Here is a 23,667-nt window from a genome sequence, read left to right on the forward strand (position 1 = left end):
GGATGGAATCTCCCATTGTACATTCTCTCTCTCTGTGAGTAAGCTCAGTTGGAATAGCACTTATCTAAAGGCAACTAATATTGAAAGAAAATCAAAACTTGCTTCAGTTTATTTTGCACAACTTTTTAAATGGGGTGCAATATGAAAATAGATGTAAATTAGTCTGTGTGCTTGACAGTCTTGTCAGATAATAATGTAAGCTGTATTTAAAAGAAACAATCTGTGGACATCTGTGATAAGGCTCCCTCTACTGGAGTGTATTACTAATAATGAAGTTTCGAGGCAGAGAGTTCACCCTGTTGATGTGTGTACACAATTTGGTGATAATTAATTAATGATTGATTAATTGATTAGTGGAATTCTCTGGCTTTCTTTGCAAGGAATATTCATTAATAATATTTAAATTAGTGCCAATTACACTATTCTGCTCAACAAAGCAGTGGCATATAGCAAAGGTGTATTATGGCAAACATGCTGTCTCTTATAGACAATAGTGTGGATATATTTTTAAATGCTATATCACCATCATATTGAGAATAAATTGTTTTATCAGGGTTCTTTATTTAGATTTTATCATTTTCAGACTTAGGGTGACTAATAGAAGTTCATGTATATACCAAGTGACTATTAAAGTAACAGGACTCATCTGAGGGTCTAGGACTTCCTTCCCCTCTTCATATACAATTGTTGCTAAATCCACTAATGTTGCAAAGATATGTACATTTGTCAGGTATAGTGATAGAGGCCAGGGTGCATATAACCACTTTTACTATATATGAGACATTGCAGTCCTGTTCTTAAGAACTGCCAGGCAGATTGGGAATCACGGTCACGGTTAATAGCAGCGAATTGCCAGCTCTTGATGGGTGGGTAGTCACTCCTTTCAGTGGTTGCCCCCTGGGGGAGAAGGTAGAAAAACAGAGGGAGGGAATTAGAGTGACTTTGCACAGTCGAGCAGGTTCATGCCACTGGATCAGTAGCAAGCATTGGCAGGGCTCCACTCTGGGGAGGCTCACAACAACATCACAGTCTCATTTTTACCAATTGGTGTTGCTATAGCCAGTGGTGCACAGGGGGAGAGCAAAGAAGGGGGAGTTTGGGGGGAATGGGAAAGCAGGAGTCTGGGCTAAATTAAATAAACAAAAAAGTACTTGTAAGTTAGCATTTAACCCGTAACTGTTAGCCTGGTGCTACTAATTGTATTAACCTATAGTATTTGAAGTTCAGTGTGTGATTAAAGAGTTGGCTCACAAACTCTCTGCATAACCTTAATTTTTTCAAGGTTCTTTGAGTGTAGAATGGCTTATAATAATGATTTTGACTAATACGATTTTTGACATGCAACTTTAATGCTTAACCTTAGTACAACTCCAGAGCATTTCATGTGTATTCAGCTGTAAAGAGTGATGATTTAAAGGGATAATATAAGAAAAAGGTCATTCTAGAATGAACCTCTAACAAATTGCATAAAGGAAGCTTATTATTCCAAGAGTAGAGAGATATGCAGCTTTTCTGATCATTTTTCTGCTTGGTTCAAAAAACTGTTGAGACATGATAGGGGAAAGAAATACAAAAAATGAAATAGAAAACTACAAGCAGTGAACATTCTTTTGATGGTTATGATTTTGTTTCCACTAAAATACTCTACAATAATGTGGTTATTCGTTTTTTCTCTTGTTTTGGGTGAAGAATTCGCTCCAATAAGAAAATGCTGTTATTGGTTGGAGGATTGCCTCCCGGACCTGACCGGCTACCCAGCAATTTGGTTCAGTATTATGATGATGAAAAGAAGACATGGAAAATACTGACAAGTAAGTAGTTTATTTTTTGTAGAGATGTCTTGATGAATTTAAAAACATGGTTAATTAAATTAGACACTTTATTGATTTGTTTCCCTTCAGAGATTTATTTATGTATCACAAGAGGTTTCACAATGGAACAATAAATTGAGATTGCAGAAGATACTAATTTTGTAATGGAACAGGCCTAAATTAAAACTGGCTTAAAATTATTCCAGTAAATTTTTAAAGTAAACTTGCAAAGCTTTCATACCGCAATACTTATAATCTGATTTAAAAAAAAAAAGAATGTGATGTTGGAGGCAATTTCTCAGATTCAGATCTCTGGCTAACCAAGGGTTTTAGAGCACATTTCCTGTTTTATTTTACACTTTTGTTTCCCTCTTCAGCCATTATGTCTTGTCCATAGTCATTAAAGGTAGTTTCCCCCATTCTCCTCTATATCCATTGCCTACAGAATATTAGTGGTATGTATCAGCTGCAGTAAATAGTGCTTAGAGGCTTTATGTGCAGAATTATTCACCCCATTCCTTTCTTAAAGGGTGCTTGTGTTTTACAGCAAGTGTTTTGCCTTGAGCATTGAGATTTGGAACTTAATGTTATTGGTTACAATTCCCAATCCAACTTGTTCATGGAATCAAATCAGTTTCTTGAGTTGAGTGCAGCAGGCTGTGTGTGCAATAGTCCCCTTTGTGGTTAGGCTGGCTGCACTGATCAATAAAACTACATTTTAACCAAAGCAGTATAGATAAAATAATAAATGAATGACTTTGATCCACAAATCAAGACATACTTCTTAAATTGGGCAACTGGTAAAACTTGGATTTCCTAACAGACTTCCACGTTTTCCCAGTGAAACATCTTTTTACCAATGTCTATCCTTTTCTCTTATACAAAAATCTTTTAATAGGATGAAGCCAAAATAGAATTTTGTTCATAGGATGAAGCAAAAGTAAAGACAGATGTGATGCAGTGCTCAAAATAATGCTTTCTCAAGCTGGTTTACACAGTGAATCTAAACTGGTATCATCTAAAAATTGTAACAAGAAGACTCCCTCGGTACCAATACTCTGAACTAGTAGTAAATGATGTTGTGTAAGAACAGCAATATTGAAAAGAAGATATGAACTATAGTCTAGAAAAGTCTACAGTTATCACTCTGTTCTGGTAGACATGTCACTAATGACATTTCAACCATCAAAACTATGATGATATTGCCTTTTATCATGACAGATTACTTTTAAGAAAAATCCGTAGGATAATAATAGTCTGTGAAAAAACAATGTGTTCTGTAAGACAGAAGTAATCTATTTTTCTGATGTTGTTTTGTAAAATACAGTACCTCAGAGTGAGGCACAAGTGAACTAAAGCTCTTTGTAGAGCAAGAGATTCCTGACTCAAGTTCTTGGCCTACAGCTGAATGAAGGATATTTTTTTCATTGCATACTCACTATCTAAAGGACCTGGTCAATGTCCTAAATCTATTTATACCTGCAGATATACTTCTGTAGGAATGACATTTGACTGCTGATTATTTAAAGGAATACTGTCCCTTAGTTTGGGGGAAAATTGAACCATGCTAATATTACATGTATGTTCTAAAAAAGAACACTGTACAGATGCTAAATTAATTAGCCCAAATTCATACACATCTAATGTAATTGAAATGACTGAATTTGAGTTTTATACCAGGATGAATTCAGACTATTTTTTTTAAAAGAGTCATTCTGAACTTTGAGAAGTTTTTCAAGAGTGTTTTTGTGTAGTTTACCAAAATAATGCATGCAACAATGCATCTTCCCCTGTTGCCCTCTAGCAAGCAGTTAACATAGGGCTTATCTACATGGAGCAGCAATGAGCAATAATGTGTTGCACACTAATTGCTCTGTGTAGCTCTTGCTGGTGTGAACTCAGAATTCCCTAATGCGTGCTAGTATAGTACTTTTTGAAACCTTGAACGAGAGCGACCACTCTGTAAAACAACACTGAAGTTACATAGAGTGATTGGATTAGCTACTGAAGGGTTGTAACTCATCTATTGCATCCCCACTGCCTTACTAGATCAAGCATCAGCCCTCTCTCCCCTTCCCCCCCAGGTCATCTACCTAGAGCTTTAAAGCACCACTTAACTTGAGATAGAGATTTTTGTGTGTGAACAGGTGCCAAGTTAGGGGTAACACTCAAGTTAAAACTCAAGCTAACTGTGCTGTGAAGACACAGCTTATATCTGTTGAATTGGGAACACAGAGAAATATCAATATTTGCACAGTGGAAAAGTCCAAATGTAACAGGGACATCTGCTTAGAACGTATTACAGATACCCTCTAAAAATGAAAGGTAACAATTAAAAACCCTTTAAAGAAGTTGAAGTAGCCTTTGAACCAGGAGTAGTCAATCGGTGGCACATGGTCCAAATCTCGACTGCCAGAGGCTTTTAATGGACTGCGGGGCACACCAGGACTCGGGGCTTCAGCCCCTGCCAGGGCGGGGCTTTAGCTACAGGGAAGGTGCCGGGTCTTGGGGCATCAGGCCGCAGAGCGCATCGGGACGTGGGGCTTCAGCCCTGGGGAGCATGCCCAGGTGTGGGGCTTCAGGCCCTGCTGGGTGCACCTAGGCTTGGGGTTTCCACCCTGCGGGATGTGCCAGAGCTCAGGGCTTCAGTTTTGTGAAGCATGCCAGGGCGCGGGGCTGAAGCCCATGCTGGATGTGCCAGGGCGGGGCTGAAGTCCTGGGTTGTGGGGCTGAAACCTCACGGTCCAGCAAACTCCACAGGGCTGAAGCTTCAGTGCACCCAGCAGGGGCTGAAAGCCCAAGCCTTGGTGTGCACCAGCGCGTCCAGCAGGGCTCCATTTAGGGTAGGCGGGGGGTCATCTGCCCGCCCCCTCGAGTTACGAGTCAACCCCAGGCACCTGCCAGGGTTCCCGTTGTCAGTCAAATGGGGGCAGGGCTCTGTTTAGGGAAGGTGGGGGGCGCACCTGCCACCCTGAGTTACCTGTCAGCCCCAGGCACCAGCTCCCCCATGGCCAGTCACTCCTCTACCCGCACTAGCCCTCCCCCATACCCACCGCCCATGGCCCCCAAGAGTTTTGTGTCCTGGTCAAAAGCCTCTGGCAGTCTGGATTTGGCCCATGGTCTATCTATTGACTACCTCTGCAATAGGCCCTGGGTATATTATACAGCATTGTATGTGTTTGTTGACCAGGGGCACTTGAGATGTGAAAAATGTTTCTGTGGAGCCCAGACCTTGACCTTGACCTTGACCTTGACCAAGAAATATAAATAATAAAAAATAATTTGACCATCCCTTCTTTAAACTGTTTAAAATCCTGTACCGCACTGCCCACACACACACCATTTCCTAGCTCACCACAAAGCAATACAGGAACCAAGGGATACAAAGAAATGTGAGTAGAATCTTCTTCCCAATCTCTCCATAAAACATGAACTAACACTACAGAGCACTGGTACATAAACTTGAAGAGCAGGAGAGGACATCATACGTGAATGAATCTGGAGAAAGCCACAAAGTAACCACAGCACAACACCCTGATATTGCATTGCAGTCATGGTGTTGCATCAGCATGTAGAGTGGTGTTTAGTTATCACAAAACAGTGCCATCCTATTTTTGTTGCAGCAAGAGCATGAGGCAAATATTGCAGTACAGTTCCAGGACATTGTGCCATCTTTATTTTCTGATGTAATAGCTCTTTTATTCATACCTGACAATCTTGGTTCTTAGAGGTAGAATGTTTCTGTTGCGCTTTCCCATCCCATCCTTGTCCATAGTTTTTGAAAGAGCTATTTCTTCTTTTCTGATTCCTTACCGTAATTCCTGACTGCTAGGGAGGGAGGGAAGAGTCCTCCTCTGTTTCAGTCTTGTCAGTGGGAGCAGTTCAGACAATACTGCCCGTCCCACAGCCAAAGAGCACCCCAAATCATGAAGACACCATCAATAAAAGTGAAACATTTACTGCTCATTCTTCAGTCATCCAGAGGGTGGAGCATGAGCTGCATCATGCTGACAGAGTGCTGTGATGATAAGAGCTTCAGCCCGGTGGAGATTCAGGATGTCTCCCCCTCTTTCTCGTCAATGACTGAAATATAGTGGATGTTCTTTCTTAACCGAAAACCTCCATCAACACTTTTCCTCACATCCCTCATCCATTCACCAGAGGCCAAATTCCGTAAATCTGAAGAAGTGCCACTGACTTCTGTAGAGTCACTTTGGATTTACACTGGTATAAATGTGCAGAATTTGGCCCCTGTTTTGTCCATATTACTTATTCTCCCCCCTCCTTGTCCCTGTCTCCTACAGGTGGTATACTATAGGAGCATGGGGCAGGTGAGGGTGGGGAAAAGAAGATTGCAAATGAAATCCTGGGCTTTGCAACTGGGAGACTGTATCAGGTGACTCAGGAAGGAGCCCCAAATGTTCTTGAACTGGGCCTGCTAACTGGGCCTGTTAGAGAGAGGTGGTTACCCTATGAGTTCTTTACTCACCACTCAGAGGCTAAGTGACCTTTGCACCAGTCCATTTGCTCAGTGCTCCATGAGACTCCTACAAGCCGAACAAGAATATCATCCGTCGGAAACCGCAGACTCCACAAAAGTCATGATACTCAGGGGTATGAAGAGCGTTGCAGGTTGAGCGCTACAGCTGTTGAGTATGAGTGTTTTGCAAAATAAAAATGTTGCTTTGCTCATGGCCAGTGACTGTATCTGTTGGCAAGAGATACTGCTCTTTTCTCTGTCCCTGGCTATGCAGAGCAACTAATGCATCAGGACTAATGGGAGTAATTCTGAAGGTATCAGGAAAATAACTCACCTTTGTCATAAGACCAAAGGAGGAGAGAAGACATGCATCCATTTCCAATTTTAATGTCATCGTCCATAAACAAGAACGTTATAACTCAAGGGCTCATTAGATTTTTTTACAGTCCAGTGTTGTTGTGTATTTTTCCCTTTTCCCTGCTGGTATTCCAGACTGGCTGTTTCTTTGGCTGAAAACAAAGGAGAGAGAGGGAAGTATGTCATTTTAAAAGAATATATTGGCAACTAATTTTACCTTCAATGGGCTCAATGCTAATTTGAGATACATGGATGCACATTGCTATATACTCTGTCTTGAAATATTTGTTATTGCACATTCATGCCCAAGCACAATAGGAGATTTGACAAACTACATGATGATGGGTAGTGAACATATTTAATACAGTAAACTGTTCTTTGCTGAGTCACCCAGATTCTCTCATGCACGCGCACGCACATACACACTTTCAAGTAATTGGGTGTTATCTGTGTCTTATACCAGCAATAAACTACTACTGCTGTCAGTGGCACTATTTAATCTTGAACTGACAGGTGTTTGGTGGCCCCAGTTAGTAGCAGAAGCATTGCCCTGCTGCTGGGTGCTTCATCACTTAACATCCTCACAATACTCCTTTAAACTGAGTAAACTACCTCATGGACATTGAAGGTGATTCTCTCAATACTTATGCTTTAATTATCAACCATAATCCTACCAAGAGTCCCTTTTTTAAGCCTAACACCTTACTTTTTCTTTGTAACTGTAACATTTAATATTGATTGAACTTAAAAAAATACCCACTGTTTCATTTGTTAGAATTAAAATATAATAATTGTAAGTTTCAAAAGCCAGAACCTATAAAGATTTTTTTGTGTTCAGACTTGCATAGCACTTCCAAAAAACCCTACTGCTAAGGCAATGATGTATTACTTTCACTTTTATTATATGTTTTTAATCAGAGCGTGACTTCACACTAGACAAAGCGATGCTTTATGCATGGTCTCACTTGTTTTTGCTAAAATCTTTTGACATGATTAATTTTACTTTAATGCTTTTGTATTGTTGTAATGCTAAGGATGATGGGTGTAAACCAGGGCAAAAATACACGGTTTTCTATCATAATACCTCTTAGCATTTAAAAAAAAATCTTAGATGAAAGAAAAAAAGATCACAAGAGACTGGTCCAACTGGAATTAAATTTCTTGCTACCTGAACATAGAATACAGGAGATTAAAAATGATGTAGTCGTTTTATTTTTACTTTTGATATTTCTTGAATGCCAATATATTCATCTGCATGGTTAGAAGTGATAAGGAGATTGTATCTTACAGATTTCTGGATATACAGTGAATCCTCCATTTCAATGCAGGATTTTCTTCTTTAAAACATGAATGGATAAAATATTAGGAAATGTTTTTGAAAGCTTAGAGTGCATATTCCATTCAGTATTAAACTGCAGCAGGTCTTTCTTTCACATCAGTACTTCTTTCTTCAATAACATGCTAACTGGAACTTTCATCAACCTCTCAAAAAAACTACAAAGAGGATTTGATGAGCACTGAAAGTAGTGGCAAATACATCTGTGGGCAGTAAAACATTTTTGCTTAGGAACTATACCAGTTACAATTTAAAACCAACATCCTTTGTCCAACCAAAGAGTAGTAACATCGGTGATATATAAGAAAAACACTGGATTGGAGAGTTTTATTTCTCTCTCTCTTTCAAAAGGACTAGTCCTTTCTTTCTTATTACCTCATCCTTATTTTAATTATCCTCAATTTCTTTTCCTTCTGTTTTCTGCCCTACCACTTGGTAACTTACTTGTTTAAGGTTGTAATGTTTGGGTCATTATACACAGAAGAGTGATGAACTGGGAACTTTTGAATGTTCTGCTCTGTCTTTGACTGAACCCACCCTCCCTTATGCCAGCAGCCAATCACACAACAGCTAGGAAGGGGGTGTTGTACATTTGTTCTCTGCTGTGTCGATGACTCACAGATCATGATACACAACTAATCACTTAGTTCATATGTGTGTGTACTCATATGAAAGTAGCCCTTCTTCTCCCTCTTTCACCAGATCAATTCCATTCTGCTGTTTTCGGTTCTATTCCAGGTTATGTCATCAATGAGGTAACCCATGTTTCGAATCATATGGTATATGTTTTTACCATATTTTGACCTAGCAGGCTCTCCTTGGCCATTTTCTCCACAGCCCAGCTCTTTTTAGTGTCTTTCACTTTGGATCATTTAAAATGTAATTTAAATACATTTCCTTTACTGTAAACCTTCTTGGATCTTAAATAATAGTGCTTTTCACTTATATAATGACTTTTAGTCCATATCAGTAGTTCTAAAAGCACTTTTCAAAGCTGCACAAGCTTTATTATTTCTCTGTTTTACAAAGAGGGAAACTGAGGCACAGTGCAGTTACATAAACTTGCCCAAGTTCACACAGCATGAGAGTCATCATGAGTCATCATGAGAGAGCCCAGGTTTCCTCGCTCTCTAACCTGTGCCATGTCTGTTGGACCATGCTGCCTTCCCTTCTGTGTTCCATGCCAGCTCACAGATATTTAGTTGCACCAACTTTTTCCACTCAAAATAGTACTTTTTTCTTTCTGGGCTCACTAAGCACAGTGTTCTTCAGCCTTCTACTCTTTTGGAATGACTTTGAAGTGCTGATTCCTGTGGCAAACCTTCTACTTTGGGGAACTGGTCACTAAAAGAGTTTCTTGGTCTTGGACATATTTATAAACCTTTGGCCACCTTTTCCTATCCATTTCTGAAAATGCCTCTAGTTTTTCCTTACCTATGTTGATCACTTTTATAACTTCAGTTATGATTAATGTCTCTACATTTAAGATTCTTGGGAGAGATTTTCAATGGTGTCTAACTGCCATTTGTGCCTTTAAAACTCTCTCCTTTGTAAATAAATGAACTAATCCACTATAGAGCTTTTACTTTTTCTAAAATGTAGATTAGAGGAGTTTTGAGGACGTCTTTCTGCCAGAGTCCCCCTATTTGATTTATAATTGAAAAATAACAATAAAAGGCGGTGGTGAAGTGGGGAGCAGGGATGAACTAAACCTCTTGACATGTCCTCAAGTTTATATTTGTTATTTACATGTGTAAATCATACATGTGTACATCAAAAATTTAACTTGCTGAGCAACTCTTGGCAGCCCTGATAAATTTCGAATATCCTGCTCCGTTCATTCAGCAGTCTCAAGCACCAGGGCTTCTACTTCAGCGTTGTGTCGAGGTTGGTTTCAGCACTGCATTGAAAAGCTTGAGCAAGCATTGGTACATTACTAAAGCAGAAGCCTTGACATTCCCCACTAGACAGATGTAATAATGTTTGGGAGATCTACAGAAGTAGTGACCCTACCCCTACTCCCCCAACACACACACACACTTACTCTGTCTCTCCTCAATAAATAAATGTAATAATTACATTAAATGCAACTATTTTACGATAAACTCCTTCTGTTTGTTCCATCCATATGTTTAGTTCATTTTTAAAAGGTTCAGAACAGTGCACAAACATGAAAGAAGAGAGACAAACACTTAGAAAAGCTTATACAAGGGAAACAAATATATGGTAGTATATCTGAACTTGAGAATCTTATTTGATGTAATCAAGCAAATTTCCAACAGGCCACAGGTTTACACCCCATGGGCAAGTTACAATATAGCTGTGAGAAGCATGAAGACAGTAAGGAATAATTTTTGCGTGTGATAGGTTAGCCACACAACTCTCATTCTGAGCATGATGCATGGGAATTCAACCATGCAACTCCCATTAATGATGCACGCCTGCATATCTAAGAGCAAGATGGAGCTCTGAGAATGAGTGAAAATACAGTGAGTTGTCAAAATGCATGCTCTATTTGTGTGTTAAATATTATTCTCTCCTGCAGTACCATTTGAAATAACTTCCAAGAAATGGCAGCACTCTTCCTTGAGCCCACATATCTCTCTTTTTGATATACTATCTTAGCTACTATTTGCACACTGATTTTGTACTACTTGTACACTTTTTTTTTCTGTTGATAACTTTAATGACTCTGCCTGGCTTAATCACGTAACCTTTTGACTTCATTTCATCTTCTATCAGCTAAAAGCCTCAAAAACAAAAATGCTTCTCTTAGACAAGCAAAGCATCCTCAAATAACTCAGTTCCCTCTGTTTATCTTCTTGACTAAGACCTTCTGTTTGCCTCCCCTATTCATAACCTTGGCACTGTCCTTGAATCTGGACTTTCCATCTCTTCCCATATTCCCTGTGTCATCATATCTTGCTGTCACCACCTCTACGACTTTGCCTATGAATACCATTGCCATAACTCCATCTCTATCCATGGCTTCATCGCCTCTTGACTACTACATCCCACTTCTATATGGCCTTCTAAACTCCCAGCCCTCCAGACTGCAGCATGTGTGGAATGCTGCTAATTTCCTTCTGAGTCGTACAAAGAAGCACGAACCACCTCCATACTCAGAAATTCCTCTGCCATCTCAAGATATAATTCAAAATTACTCTTCTTGGGTCAGATTCACCGCCTACGCTCAGCCATGAAATTTCTAGCCCTGAATGGTGGAAAGTCAGCCTGGAGCAGGAGCTCAGGACACAAGCTGCTTGCAATCTTTCCTTCATTAGTGGAGAGGAGGAACTCAGAGATAACTGACACAGACAAGAAAGTGAGCAGATCCAGCTGGTATGAAGATGAGTCTAAGGCAATCAGGATATATGTTTGTTTATGGTAGGCTCTGCTGCCAGGCTTCTATGGAGTCTTGTTCAAAATTTAAAGCTGCCGACTCCTGTAGGCACTACTACCAGCTTGGAAGTAAATCACGACCCTTGTTGTAAAACCCTTCTTGGACTATCTCCAGCTTCACAAACTTTATCTGCTTCCAACTCCATTTAATCATTTAGCACTCTGTTCTTTTTAACACTATCTGGACACTGCTGGTGGGAGAATCTTCTCTGCAGTTCCAACCATCTGGAACAACCTTCTTGCAAAATTATGTTGCATTGAATGCATAGTATCCTCACTGCAAACATGGTTTTCAGTTTCTTACATGACTTCAGATAAAATTAATGTGTTTATTCTCATCTAGTTGCACTGGGATTCTCATAGCATTAATGGGAATGAGGCATGTATTTAATTCTAGTATGTTTTTGGTTGCTTGCTTTAAAAAGTATTCCTTTTCTTTCTGTATCTAATGTGACATTTTTGGTTTTGTACAAATGGGTTACAAACAGGATGTTTAAGTACCTGTAGTACTTACACCTACACCTAAGCCTTTATTTTGAACATTTAAATTGTTTTTCTTCAAAAAAGTTAAACTAGAAGAATTTCAAATGCCCTGATTTGGATGAAGCAAGAGAAGAGGATGTTGGAAGAGCTGCAGCTGCACCATTTCTGGATCAGCAGGTTCAAAGGATGATGTCCAGGAATATTTTGTTAAAATATATTCAGACAGTATTATTTAAAATGTGCTTTTCATTTCCCATTGAAATAACATGAAGGGCATTTTAAGTGGCTTCAGACCTTTGCCAGATCAAAAAGAGATTGGCTTTCTGGTTGAATAGCTAAGTACTATTGGAAAAAAATATCCAAAGGCCATTTTCTGTCCTCAGTCATACCCATGCAATGTCACTGAAATCAATGGCATTGTGCGGATGTAACTGATGGCAGAATTTGGCTCATAAGCTTGTCCTATGATTTGAGGTAAAACTGCAAGAAAGTCTTTATTAGCAAAATATAAAATTATATATAACCAAAAGGTGTGATAGCAGAAAAATGTTTGTACACTATGGCCCTAATTCAGCAATGTATGTAAGCATGTGCCTAAATCTATGGCTATTCAGCAATGAATTTAATTTAAACATATGCTTAAGTACTTGGCTAGATAGAGGTCTATAAATATGTGCATGCCATTGTGAATTTAGATAGGAGAGAGTGTATCTGCACTACCCTCAGATAATTGAAATTGGTTTTTAAAAGAATGTGGTAGTCTATACTACAGCTCAGTCTGGTCTGTGGCATCCAAGCCTCGGTTTTCAGACTGGTACATGAGCAGTCCTTGTCTCCCAGCTACATTAGCCCTAATGTATGCACAAGCTGATTTGAACTTTATTTTATTCAGCAGAGTTACAACTGTTCGAATGAATATGAATGGAATGTTCCTGGCTACCATCATTTTCTGCCCAGGCAGAGAACTTACACCCCTGTGCAGAAGGCCCATACAAGGAGGCCCTATGCAGCTTTTAAGCCTTTAGCATTTTGTGGGCCTTTTGCAGCAGGGGGTAGGGAGGGATATTTCATTGACTGAGAACAGATAGAAGCAGCAGCAATCTGTCTCCCCTCTATTCACAGAATGTTTCTAGCCAAACAACTGAACACCCAAGAATGATGATTTACATGTTCTGAAATTTAATTTTTCTTAACTCAAAGATTTATAATGGCAATAAAGCCCTTCCCTAGTGTCCCTTTGTTTGGGGGAATTGTTTGGCTTCACCCCAGCTTCTTCATTTCCACAGCCAGGCCTTTGCCCACAGAGAAAGGACTGCTATGGTCGGCTTTTTTCCTATAATACAATGCAACAGCCTGCTTGAAACAGTTGCTGCTGTTTAAGAGCTCTCACTGAGATTTTTAATATAGGAAACAAAGTGATCATCTGTAGTCTCTTACGGGAAAGTCCTGCAGAATTACATAGGCATGAAACCAATAATGTTCTACAGAAGTAAGCATAGTTCTTTTTTAAAAAAACTATAGAATTGATTAGTTAATGCTAATCTTTCCATAGAATTTTTTAATCATCCTATAGAATTTAATAGAGAACAATTTCTGTAGAAAAATCATCATCTTCTATTGATTTTTATTGAAATTTTCCCTAAGGGAAATATAGCATTCAGGCATTTGAGTGTTTGTCAAGCAAAGTCATCAGATACCCTTTGTCATATACAGAATGATTTAGTCATATAAAAGACTGGATTTTTCCTAAAAGTCATGGGAGGGTGAGGATCATCGCAGAGTTCCCCTATCATTACATAGCAGTTGTGGGTTGCAGTTCCTATGGGATCAGTGGGATACTGGAGCTGTTCATGTAGGGACTGTGTGCCATCGGTAGCTCTGACTCCAGTCCCTGTGGATCTGAGGGCAGGGGGAACATCATCTCTCCCACTCTGGCCAAACTACCTGTATTATGTAAGCACAGCTGTAAATACCTCATCAACAAAGTAAAGGGTCTAAATATGACTCAGAATTACACAGGGGTCTTTGGTGCATAACACATTTAATTCAGCCACAATAAATTTGTGTCTGTTTTTTGAATGTCCAAGTGAGATATGAAAAACTGAAAGAAGTGACAGTTACCCCTTTCTTCCCTATCAACATTTGTAGCCGATGCTTCAGTGGATGCTGTGAGATTTTCAGCAAAGCTGTGGCATACAGCTCAGCAACCAGGCACCATGTGTAGCTTCACTCTTGGAAGGTGAATTCCCATTCTAAACAGATTAAAATTCACAGACTCCATCCTGGTTGGGGAAAAACTGAACAAAGCATGGGCAGAAAACACAGCAAAATCCAAGCAGTCTTTCCCATCCTTGTAAAGTGCCCTTAGGAGGGAATACAAACCTGCGTTCAGACAGAGATGCTCATTTCATTCCATCTTCCTTGCAGAAGTACCAACAAAAGGACAGCAGATTATCCAGGGGTAAGCTCTGGAAAAGCCCACAGGCAACTTCTCAGTCTCCAAGACCATCTTATGACTATGATCAGATGTGCTTACACCCAGAGCTGAAGTAGGAGGCAGAATTTCCTGCTTCACAGAGAAGTAGTGTGCATTCATAATGGACAGCTGGGTGAGGGAGATAGATGAGGCTCCATCTCATACTTTCCTTGTCCAGTCCTCCATTTCCCAAGATGAGGCTCCATCTCATACTTTCTTTGTCCAGTCCTCCATTTCCAGGGACAAAACACGAGTTGATCCAGAACAAGATTTCTCTTCTAGATATAGGAGTATTAGAAAGCATGCCCCTCATAAGAGAGATCCTTATTGTTTTGTTCTATCTTCTTTGTAGTCCAAAAGTGCACAGGGCAGAGCCATCCTCAACCTCGAGAAGTCCAAGACGAGCAGGATAAAATTCCGCATGGAGACCTTGACCTTGCTGATGTATTCCTTATCTGAAGGAGACTTCCTGACATCAGTGAATCTAGTGGATGCCTATCTCCACCTCCCCATAAGGCCATATCATTGCAGACTTCTGATATTCGCTTCTGCAAGGAGCATTACCAATACTGAACACACTCTGTCAGGCTGTCTTTGGCCCCCAGGGTCTTTAGAAAGGTGATGGTGGTGATCATAGTCAGGCTTAGAGCCCAGGCTATCCACCTGTACCCCTTCCTTAATGACATCCTGGTCAGAGCCCTGTTCCAAGCTGTGGCAGAGAAAGTCACAGCTTGGACTCTGGACCTCCTGAACACATATGGCTTCATCATCAATGTCAAAAAGAGCTCCCTGATTTCTTCAACCAGTGTCTCTTGTTCACTGTGGGAGTGAACACACACAACCTGATAGCAAAAATCTGTCAATCATTCTAAAGGTTCCAGGAAATCCAGAATCTTATCACCTTTCTCTGAACCTGCAGGAGTACTACTGTACTTCAATGTCTTCATTTTTTTGTACTGTGTATAGGAATCACTCCATGGGCAACATCACACCTCAGGTGCTGTCAAACCTTCCTTCTGAGAGTGTGGAACCAATCCTCAGAATACATGAGACACCAAGTGTGAGACCTGATCTAGGTTCTCAGTGCCCTACAGTCATGGACCTTTCATGGGAGTGCCTGCAAAGGCCTGTCCATATGCTTTCCAGATTCTCTTATGCTTACTGCTGATGCCATCCTGGAGGGCTGGGGTGCTCATCTGGCTTTTCAATCCATCCGGGAAGCCTGAAGGAAAAGAGACACAGAATAGCCCTTCTGGAACTCAGATCAGTCAGTCTAGCTCTTCGAAAGTTCCAGATCTCCCTGGAGGGAAATAATGTTCTGCTTCAGTCAGACAGCACGACCACAGACACGTACATAAACAATCAGGTGCGGATAAGGAGACCAAAGCTACACCCAGAAGCAATGGAAGTATTGAAATGGTCAGAGCAGTCTCTCCTGTCCCTCAGAAGTAAAAAGGGAGCTGAACGAGAAGGCAAACTGGCTCAGCAGGTGCCAGCTGAACAATCAGGAGTGGTGCCTGAGTCAGGTCTTTGGTCTAATCTTGAGGACATTCAGTTTCACATCAGCTGATTTGTTTGTGAGCTGCAAGAACACAAAGAGCCCAAGGTACTCCATCAGAGAGACCATTCCTGAATCAATGACAACAGATTCCATTTCACACAGATGGCCACAGGGCTTTCTTTACGCATTCCCACTTTCCCCTCCTGGGGAAAGTGATTCAGAAAATAAAAAGGAACAAGTGAAAGTCATATTGATAACTCCCATTGGCCAAGGAGACCTCCGTTTTCCAACTTGATAGACTTGACTGTGGAACCTCTGCTACAACTACCATTGAGACAGAATATCATCTGCCAAGGCTCATTCCTCCATCCAGATATAGACCGGCTTCAACTGACAGCCTGGTTATTGAAAGGGAAGCCTTAGCAATGCTGTGTCTAGCTTCCAAAGCCATCAAGACTTTGCTAGCATCCAGGAGAGCCTCAACTCTAAAGTATACTCTTTCATCTGGTCCAGGTCCAGTGTCTGATGCCAAGAGCATTGTTGTCCCTAGGAATTCAAGGACTCCAGCCATACTTTTTTTGCCTCTGTCTTCACAGACAAGATCAGCTCCCAGGCTACTGCACTGGGCATCACAGTATGGGGAGGAGGTAAGCAGCCCTCAGTGCTGAAAGAACAGGTTCAGGACTATTTAGAAAGGCTGAACATGCACAAGTCCATGGGGCCGGATGCAGTGCATCCAAGGGTACTGAAGGAGTTGGCTGATGTGAATGTAGAGCCATTGGCCATTATCTTTGAAAACTCGTGGCGATTGGGAGAGGTCCCAGATGATTGGAAAAGCAAATGTAGTGCCCATATTAAAAAAAGGGAAGGAGAAGGATCCAGGGAACTACAGGCCGGTCAGCCTCACCTCAGTCCCTGGAAAAATCGTAGAGCAGGTCCTCAAGGAATCCATTTTGAGGCACTTGGAAGACAGGAAGGTGATCAGGAACAGTCAGCATGGATTCACCAAGGGCAAGTCATGCCCGACCAACCTGATTGCCTTCTATGATGAAATGATTGACTCTGTGGATGTGAGGAAAGAGGTGGACGTGATATACCTTGACTTTAGCAAAGCTTTTGATATGGTTTCTCATAGTATTCTTGCCAGCAAATTACAGCAGTATAGGTTAGATGAATGGACTATAAGATGGACAGAAAGCTGGCTAGATCATTGGGCTCAAGAGGTAGTGATCAACGGCTCAATGTCTAGTTGGCAGCTGGTAACAAACGGAGTGCCCCACGGATCGGTGCTGGGGCCAGTTTTGTTCAACATCTTCATTAATGATCTGGAGGATGGGGTGGATTGCACCCTCAACAAGTTTGCAGATGACTGCAGGGGGAGGAGTGGTAGATACGCTGGAGGGCAGGGATAGGATACAGAATGACTTAGACAAATTAAAGGATTAGGCCAAAAGAAATCTGATGAGATTCAACAAGGACAAGTGCAGAGTCCTGCACTTAGGACTGAAGAATCCCATGCATTGCTACAGACTGGGGACTGACTGGCTAGCAGCAGTTCAGCAGAAAAGGACCGAGGGGTTACAGTGGACAAGAAGCTGCATATGAGTCGACAGTGTGCACTTATTGCCAAGAAGGCTAACGGAATATTGGGCTATATTAGTAGGAGCATTGCCAGCAGATCGAGGGAAGTGATTATTCCCCTCTATTCGGCACTGATAAGGCCTCATTTGGAGTACTGTGTCCAGTTTTGGGCTCCCCACTGCAGAAAGGATGTGGACAAATTGGAAAGAGTCCAGCAGAGGGCAACGAAAATGATTAGGGGGCTGGAGCACATGACTTATGAGGAGAGGCTAAGGGAACTAGGCTTGTTTAGTCTGCAGAAGAGAAGAATGAGGGGGGATTTGATAGCAGCCTTTAACTACCTGAAAGGGGTTTCTACGGAGGATGGAACTAGACTGTTCTCAGTGGTTGTAGATGACAGAACTAGGAACACTAGTCTCAAGTTGCAGTGGGGAAGGTCTAGGTTGGATATTAGGAAAAAGTGGAATGGGTTATCTAGGGAGGTGATGGAATCTCCATCCTTGGAGGTTTTTAAGGTGCGGCTTGACAAAGCCCTGGCTGGGATGGTTTAGTTGGGGTGGGTCCTGCTTTGAGCAGGTGGTTGGCCTAGATGACCTTCTGAGGTCTCTTCCAACCCTAATCTTCTCTGATTCTGTGATTCTATGATTTTATCTTGAATTAATTCTCAGTAGGCAGGAAATGCTGATCCAGCATGTAACTAAAAGTGTCACAGGTAGAAAATATTAGATAACGAAATCTTCACTAGAGCAAGACTCCCAATTACTTCAGTGGGAGTAAAACAAAGCCCTTAGTGGATAACAGAGAGGAAGCATTTGGCCCCATTGAACTTACCTGTGATTTATGATGATTCACTGGAGTTTCACCAAGGATAAATAGCTGGAGGCCTGGAAAGAGCCACTTTGACTAACAGTTTTGGGGGCTGTTTTGTAAGGCCTTTGGGTCCTGATTCTGATCTGAGCCATTATAATAAAAGAGTTACTCACTGGGAGTACATTTAAACCTAGAAAGGGTGTGCTCTTCACTAGTTGGGAAGGCTGATATGCTGAAAATAGATTTCATTTATTGATAAGCACTGAAAGGGTTAGTGGAACTATATTCCGTTCAATGGGCCAGAATTATCCTTGGTGTCACTGCATTGAAATCAGTGTTCAAAGGGATACTTCCATCTACTAGAAATCTGAGTGGTTCCTATTCAATACTATTTTGCATTAAACGCAGTGACATTCTTGAAGACCTAAAGCTGATTATCAAGCACTTTGCCTGCCTCGCCATATACCATGGACATTCCTATCGGTCCTCCAGAAGTCTCAGCGCTGTCTTTGTGCAGTACAGTTAAACTAATTTTTGTAACAGAGGAGTCTCCTTTCAGTTTCTTCACAGTTCACTTAGGCTATTGGACTCCACTGCACCTGGGACTCCGATTATGTTAATAATCAAAGATAGTAGATACTAATTTACTTCCATAAAACTTTTTCAAACCTACCTGTAAATGTACCAGCTCCCCGTTATGAAGTGGCCACTAGCGATGAGAAGGAAGTTCAGTTTGATAGGCTGAAGTTAGTGCATTGGACTGAGTGTGGTGTTAGTACATTGTTAGATTGTATGTAGCCCTGCATTCTCTCTCAGAAAGTGCCATTCTAAATTACTTCCCCTTTATCTACAAAGCTCCCTGCCTCTGGCTCTCTCTCAAGAGCTCTGGGTAAGCTCCAAAGCTTGTCTCTCTCACCAACAGAAGTTGGTCCAATAAAAGCTATTACCTCACCCACCTTGTATTTTTCTCTCTCTCACACACACACAAGCCAGCACCAGAAGGCAAAGGTTGGGGGATGGGAGAGAGCCTTCCCTGCTAGCCAGCATAAAGAGAGAGATGACTTCATTGTCTCACTGAAATTGACAAAGAAAATGTCTAGTATTGAAAGCATGCTGGTGCCTTGTGTCTTTGTTCTCACTTTCACCAAACTGGTTTGCTATGATTATTTTTTCCCACATCTTTTCTTTGTTATTTTCAGTCAGACTTGACCTTAGCTCTTCTGTGACAGGGAAGCCTCTCCCACTAGCTCCCTTTCTTTGACCCTGGAAAGAGAGAGTGCGTGATTATAGAAGGGAGAGGAAGACAGTTCAGAGTGGCACTCTCCCTTCGTTTTTATTTAGACTGTACGCATTTTGGTACAGAGCAACTCCTCACTCGTTGTGTGGGCAGTGCCCAGCCACATAGGGCCCTGCTCCTTAGGGGTCCTCTGGACTCTGCTGCAGTTGAGTTTAGAATACAAGTAATTCCCATTGGAATTAATGAGATTGACTCTTATCCTGGGTCAGGGGACTAATTCCCCAGGATTGTATGTGAGACTTAATTAGGGCACGATTGTGTCTCACTTGCATCATATGACACTGTAGTGGGGAGAGCAGCCTCTTCAGTGGGGAATGGGCATGTCGGGGCAGAGAATGACCTTGAATCTACCCTTCAAACATGCTGGCCATCGCAACTGAGCCAGTATGGCAGAAGAAGTAATCAGTTACTGTGGTAGACCACCAGTAGCTTGCTTTTTCCTCTGTAGGAAAGAGGAAGCCAGGGAGGGAATAGTGTTTCTCAGAGACATAGTTCCATCCCTGATCTGCTCCAAGTCCTGGGGCAGCGCAGCTACAAGCTGCCCCTTGCCATGGGTTTGAGAGTAAACTCAGAGGTTAGCCCTTGGTTAGTGCCTGATTCTAACGGCTGCTGTGATTTTCTCTCACCTCTCACAACATTTGGTATTTTACCTAAAGCCTCAGCTCCTGCGTTCAGGTGATTACTTTAATTTTTAAAACGTAACTTTCTAGCCCTCATGGTTGAGGAGAAAAGCTTGAAATTGTCATCCACGTGTACCCTTAAAGGCTCAAAAAGCAGAAGGCAAATAAAAAGAACCCAAAGCTACTTATTTTCTTAATCTCTTTTTTTAAGCCAATCCGATGATCTTTAGGGGTCTGGTTTTTGAACCATGTTTTTTGAACACTTGAGTTCGGCAGTAGTACACTGTGAGTGAATAATTAGGCCCTTAGTGTTAGTAATTCGGCTCTTAACTTTGGAGGTGAAAACTGCTATACAAATGCTTAGTATAGGTATAATTTTCATAAATAGGTGTTTTCAGCGTACGTACTATGATGTGAATGAATATATTTTTGAAATCTTGAGGTGATACTGACCTTAACAACTGTTCTAGAATAATTTTTGTGATCAGTTATTCTAGTTATTGGTGGGGAATGCTTGAACACTAAAAACTACTTCTTAATGTCAGAAAATGGATTAAACCAGAAGAGAGATGATTTGAAATTGACTCCAGGTCTCTCATACAGTGCAGCTATCTGTCCAGACTAGGAATCTAAAGGTGTAGCTTCAAGGAGTTTAGTCTTTTGATGAACCATTTCTCTACTAGAAAGAACCAACTGCAGTTAGGCTCTGCACAGCAAGTGAAAATACTGTGTGTAGCTGTGTTGCACTTGCAAAGTACAGTCATATGAGCAGTGAGCTAAGCGTGCGGTTTGACTTTTCAAATATCTCGAATTACTGCATTTTTGGTATTGGCAGAATTTGTTTGAATTTTGAGGTTTTATTTACCTATAATATAAACTTAAATTGTTTATAAGGGCAATTTAATTTTTTAAAAATATTTTTCTTTTAGCTGCATACAGAGCTGTGCTATGCATTAGAATAGATGTGTGCTCGCCAAGTACTCTGGATTAGGTATATTGTGTGCATACTGTTTATTTTTTTCATTTGCATTTGTAAATTCTTCAGGGAGGGGCAGTCTGTATTTTGTGTTTTTCATGGCACTGAGCAAATTGTCAGTGCTTTACACATAATAAAAAAAATATAATTTTTTCTACCACTGTGCTTCTTTTATCACATTCTCCATATTTGTTCTTTGTTCCATTTCTCACCCTTTTTTCACTAGATTTGTTTTCTTTCTCTCCTTTCTCCCCTTTTTTCATTCTTTCCTAACTAGAATTGAAACTCAGTAGCAAGGAAGCTTGAGTTACATTTTCAAATACAGGCAGTGTGGCAATGTTTGTAATTATGCGATCCTACTCTGTTCATCCCTAGATCAGACTACACTGCTATGGTTTTATCCTCCCTGACACAGCTGGTGATGGTGATGCAGTATTACACTGGAATGTCTGACAGCGTTGCTGTAGCTGTGCTAGGACTACAACACAGATACTAGCGTGTGCATGTGTACGTACAAGGGGGAGGGCCACTTCTGACAGGCTGCGGAACTATGGTAGCAGGAGGCCCTGTGCTAGGAGCAACAGAGAGGAGTTGTGTACATGCTTAGTCCACTCCTTACTCCTCCTTTGCACACCACATTAGGCATCAGCATAAGTGGAGCATCCATCTCTGTCTCATGGACAGGGCTGCTGCTCAGGGAGGACAGGTGGAAACAAAGCCAAGAGCTGGCTGTCTGAGCTGTCTGTGCAGCTGTTTAAAACTGTTCCTAGCGATTCCACACAGCAGCAGCAGGGGGAACCTGAAATTCTCAATCTACATTGTTCCGTCTCACCACCGGGCATGATAGGCCTTGGCAGGCAGGAGCCTGGCTCTCAGGCAGAAGGTGAGAAAGACTCTGCAGCGAGTGCCCCCTTTCTGGCACCTGCTGAACCCCCAAATCCTCTTCTTTGGGGGAGCAGAAAAGAAGAGAGGAGGCTGCTTTCTCCCCACTGCCAGCCAAGAGGAAAGGAAGCAGTCCTGGTCTCGAAAAAGGGACCAGAGTTAAAGATCCCCTGCTGCTGCTTTTTCCTTCTTTCTCTTGGCGAGTAGAGAGAGGAAGAGAAGTCCCCAATGTCTGCAGAAAGAGCAATCTGGACTAGTAGTTGTGGGCCTGAGTGAGACTTGTGTTGGCTTTAGGTGAGATGTGTCTGTAATTGGGAGGCTGGGTGAGGCCATGTTTTGGGTGGGGGTGCAAAATTGTTGTTTTATACTTGTATATGTATAGGTTTAATTATAAGCTAGATGGTGGGATGGATGATGACATAGGAGGGGTCTTTAGATGAACCAGCTCTGGGAAGTGGTACTATTTGTAGCACTAGGGCAGATGGATTTAGGCCCACACATAACTACAGGCCTGCGCCATCAATTAAGGGGGAAGAACCACTAAGCCCAGGCTACAATTGATTTCTGGGGACAACAAATGAGAAAAAAGGAGCAGGAGTGAGTAAGGAGGAATGAGGTCAAAGGTAAAAAAATCAGGGAACCAGAAGGGGACACCAAGCAGAGAAACCCCAACAGTGCCCACCTCTCCTCAAAGGTGTCTAGGCAGTCAGTGGGTACTGCCCGGAGGAACTCTACCCAGAGACATGACTGAACAAGGGAACAGAAATAGGTCCATAGTCAGAAAGCATCCCCCTCCACATCCAGCTTCCTCCTCTTGGAATGATGGCTGGCCAGCGCCCTGAGGAAGCTGATGAGAAAGTCTTGCGGCTTTGTGGGAGCACAGATAGGGTGTGCATAAATGAGGAGATGCGGGGAGAAGTGCTGGAGCTGGAAGAGGGATTGCAGTCTGATGCACCCTGCACAGATGTGTGCCAGGTTCTCCCTCTTACCGCAAAAGGAGTCAGCTGTCAGAGGATTTTGTGAGACATGTCAGGTACATGCCCATGCTCACAGCTCCATGGAGGAGCATCCAACTAATATTCCTGCTGGGCCATGGAACCATGGTGGAGCAAAGGCTGGCCCACCAGCGTTCCTCGCCTTCTTGGCCTGGCAACAGGTCTAGCCTCTTAAAGTCAGGGTGGAACACATGGGCGAGGAAATGGATGTATGAACCACGATCATGTAAAGCTGTGCTTTTGGCACAGTTTGGAGGTAGACCAGCTGGATATTGTGCAGCTGGCTCTGGTGGCATGTGGGGCAGCTGGGGAGAGAAGCGGAAGGCAAGGCTGCCCTTGTCTCCTGGAACACACGCTAAGGCTGAGTACCGCGAGGTCTACTCATTCTCTCTGATCATAGTCCAAGATGTCTCAGAGACTGGTTGTACCAGCCAGGATCAACGTCTGGAGCACCAACGGGGTCTCCACCATCTGCCCACATAGAAGGAGGTTGTGTAACAGGGGTTGAGATTCACCCCCTCGGCAGCTGCTGTGAACCTAGTCACTGAAACTAGCTTCCAGGTCCTGAGGAGGTTCTGATAAAAGACAACCAAAGTGCCCATGAGATACCTGTGATCCAGCCTATCAAACGCCTTCTTCTGCTGTAGGGACAGGAGGACG

General features: G+C 41.9%; 1 protein-coding gene across 1 annotated transcript in view; it reads left to right on the plus strand.

Annotated features, from left to right (window-relative positions):
* The window catches only part of KLHL14 (kelch like family member 14), a 77,959-nt gene that overhangs the window by 19,910 nt on the left and 34,382 nt on the right, over positions 1-23,667 (plus strand). Inside the window, exon 2 of the mRNA XM_067553882.1 lies at positions 1,690-1,811. Coding sequence (XP_067409983.1) covers positions 1,690-1,811 — 122 coding nt within the window. The remainder of the gene's footprint in view (positions 1-1,689; positions 1,812-23,667) is intronic.

The sequence above is a fragment of the Emydura macquarii genome, unplaced genomic scaffold (genome assembly GCF_026122565.2).
Source record: "Emydura macquarii macquarii isolate MOO-44397 ecotype Brisbane River unplaced genomic scaffold, CSIRO-AGI_Emac_v2 contig_1477, whole genome shotgun sequence".
NCBI lineage: Eukaryota > Metazoa > Chordata > Testudines > Chelidae > Emydura > Emydura macquarii.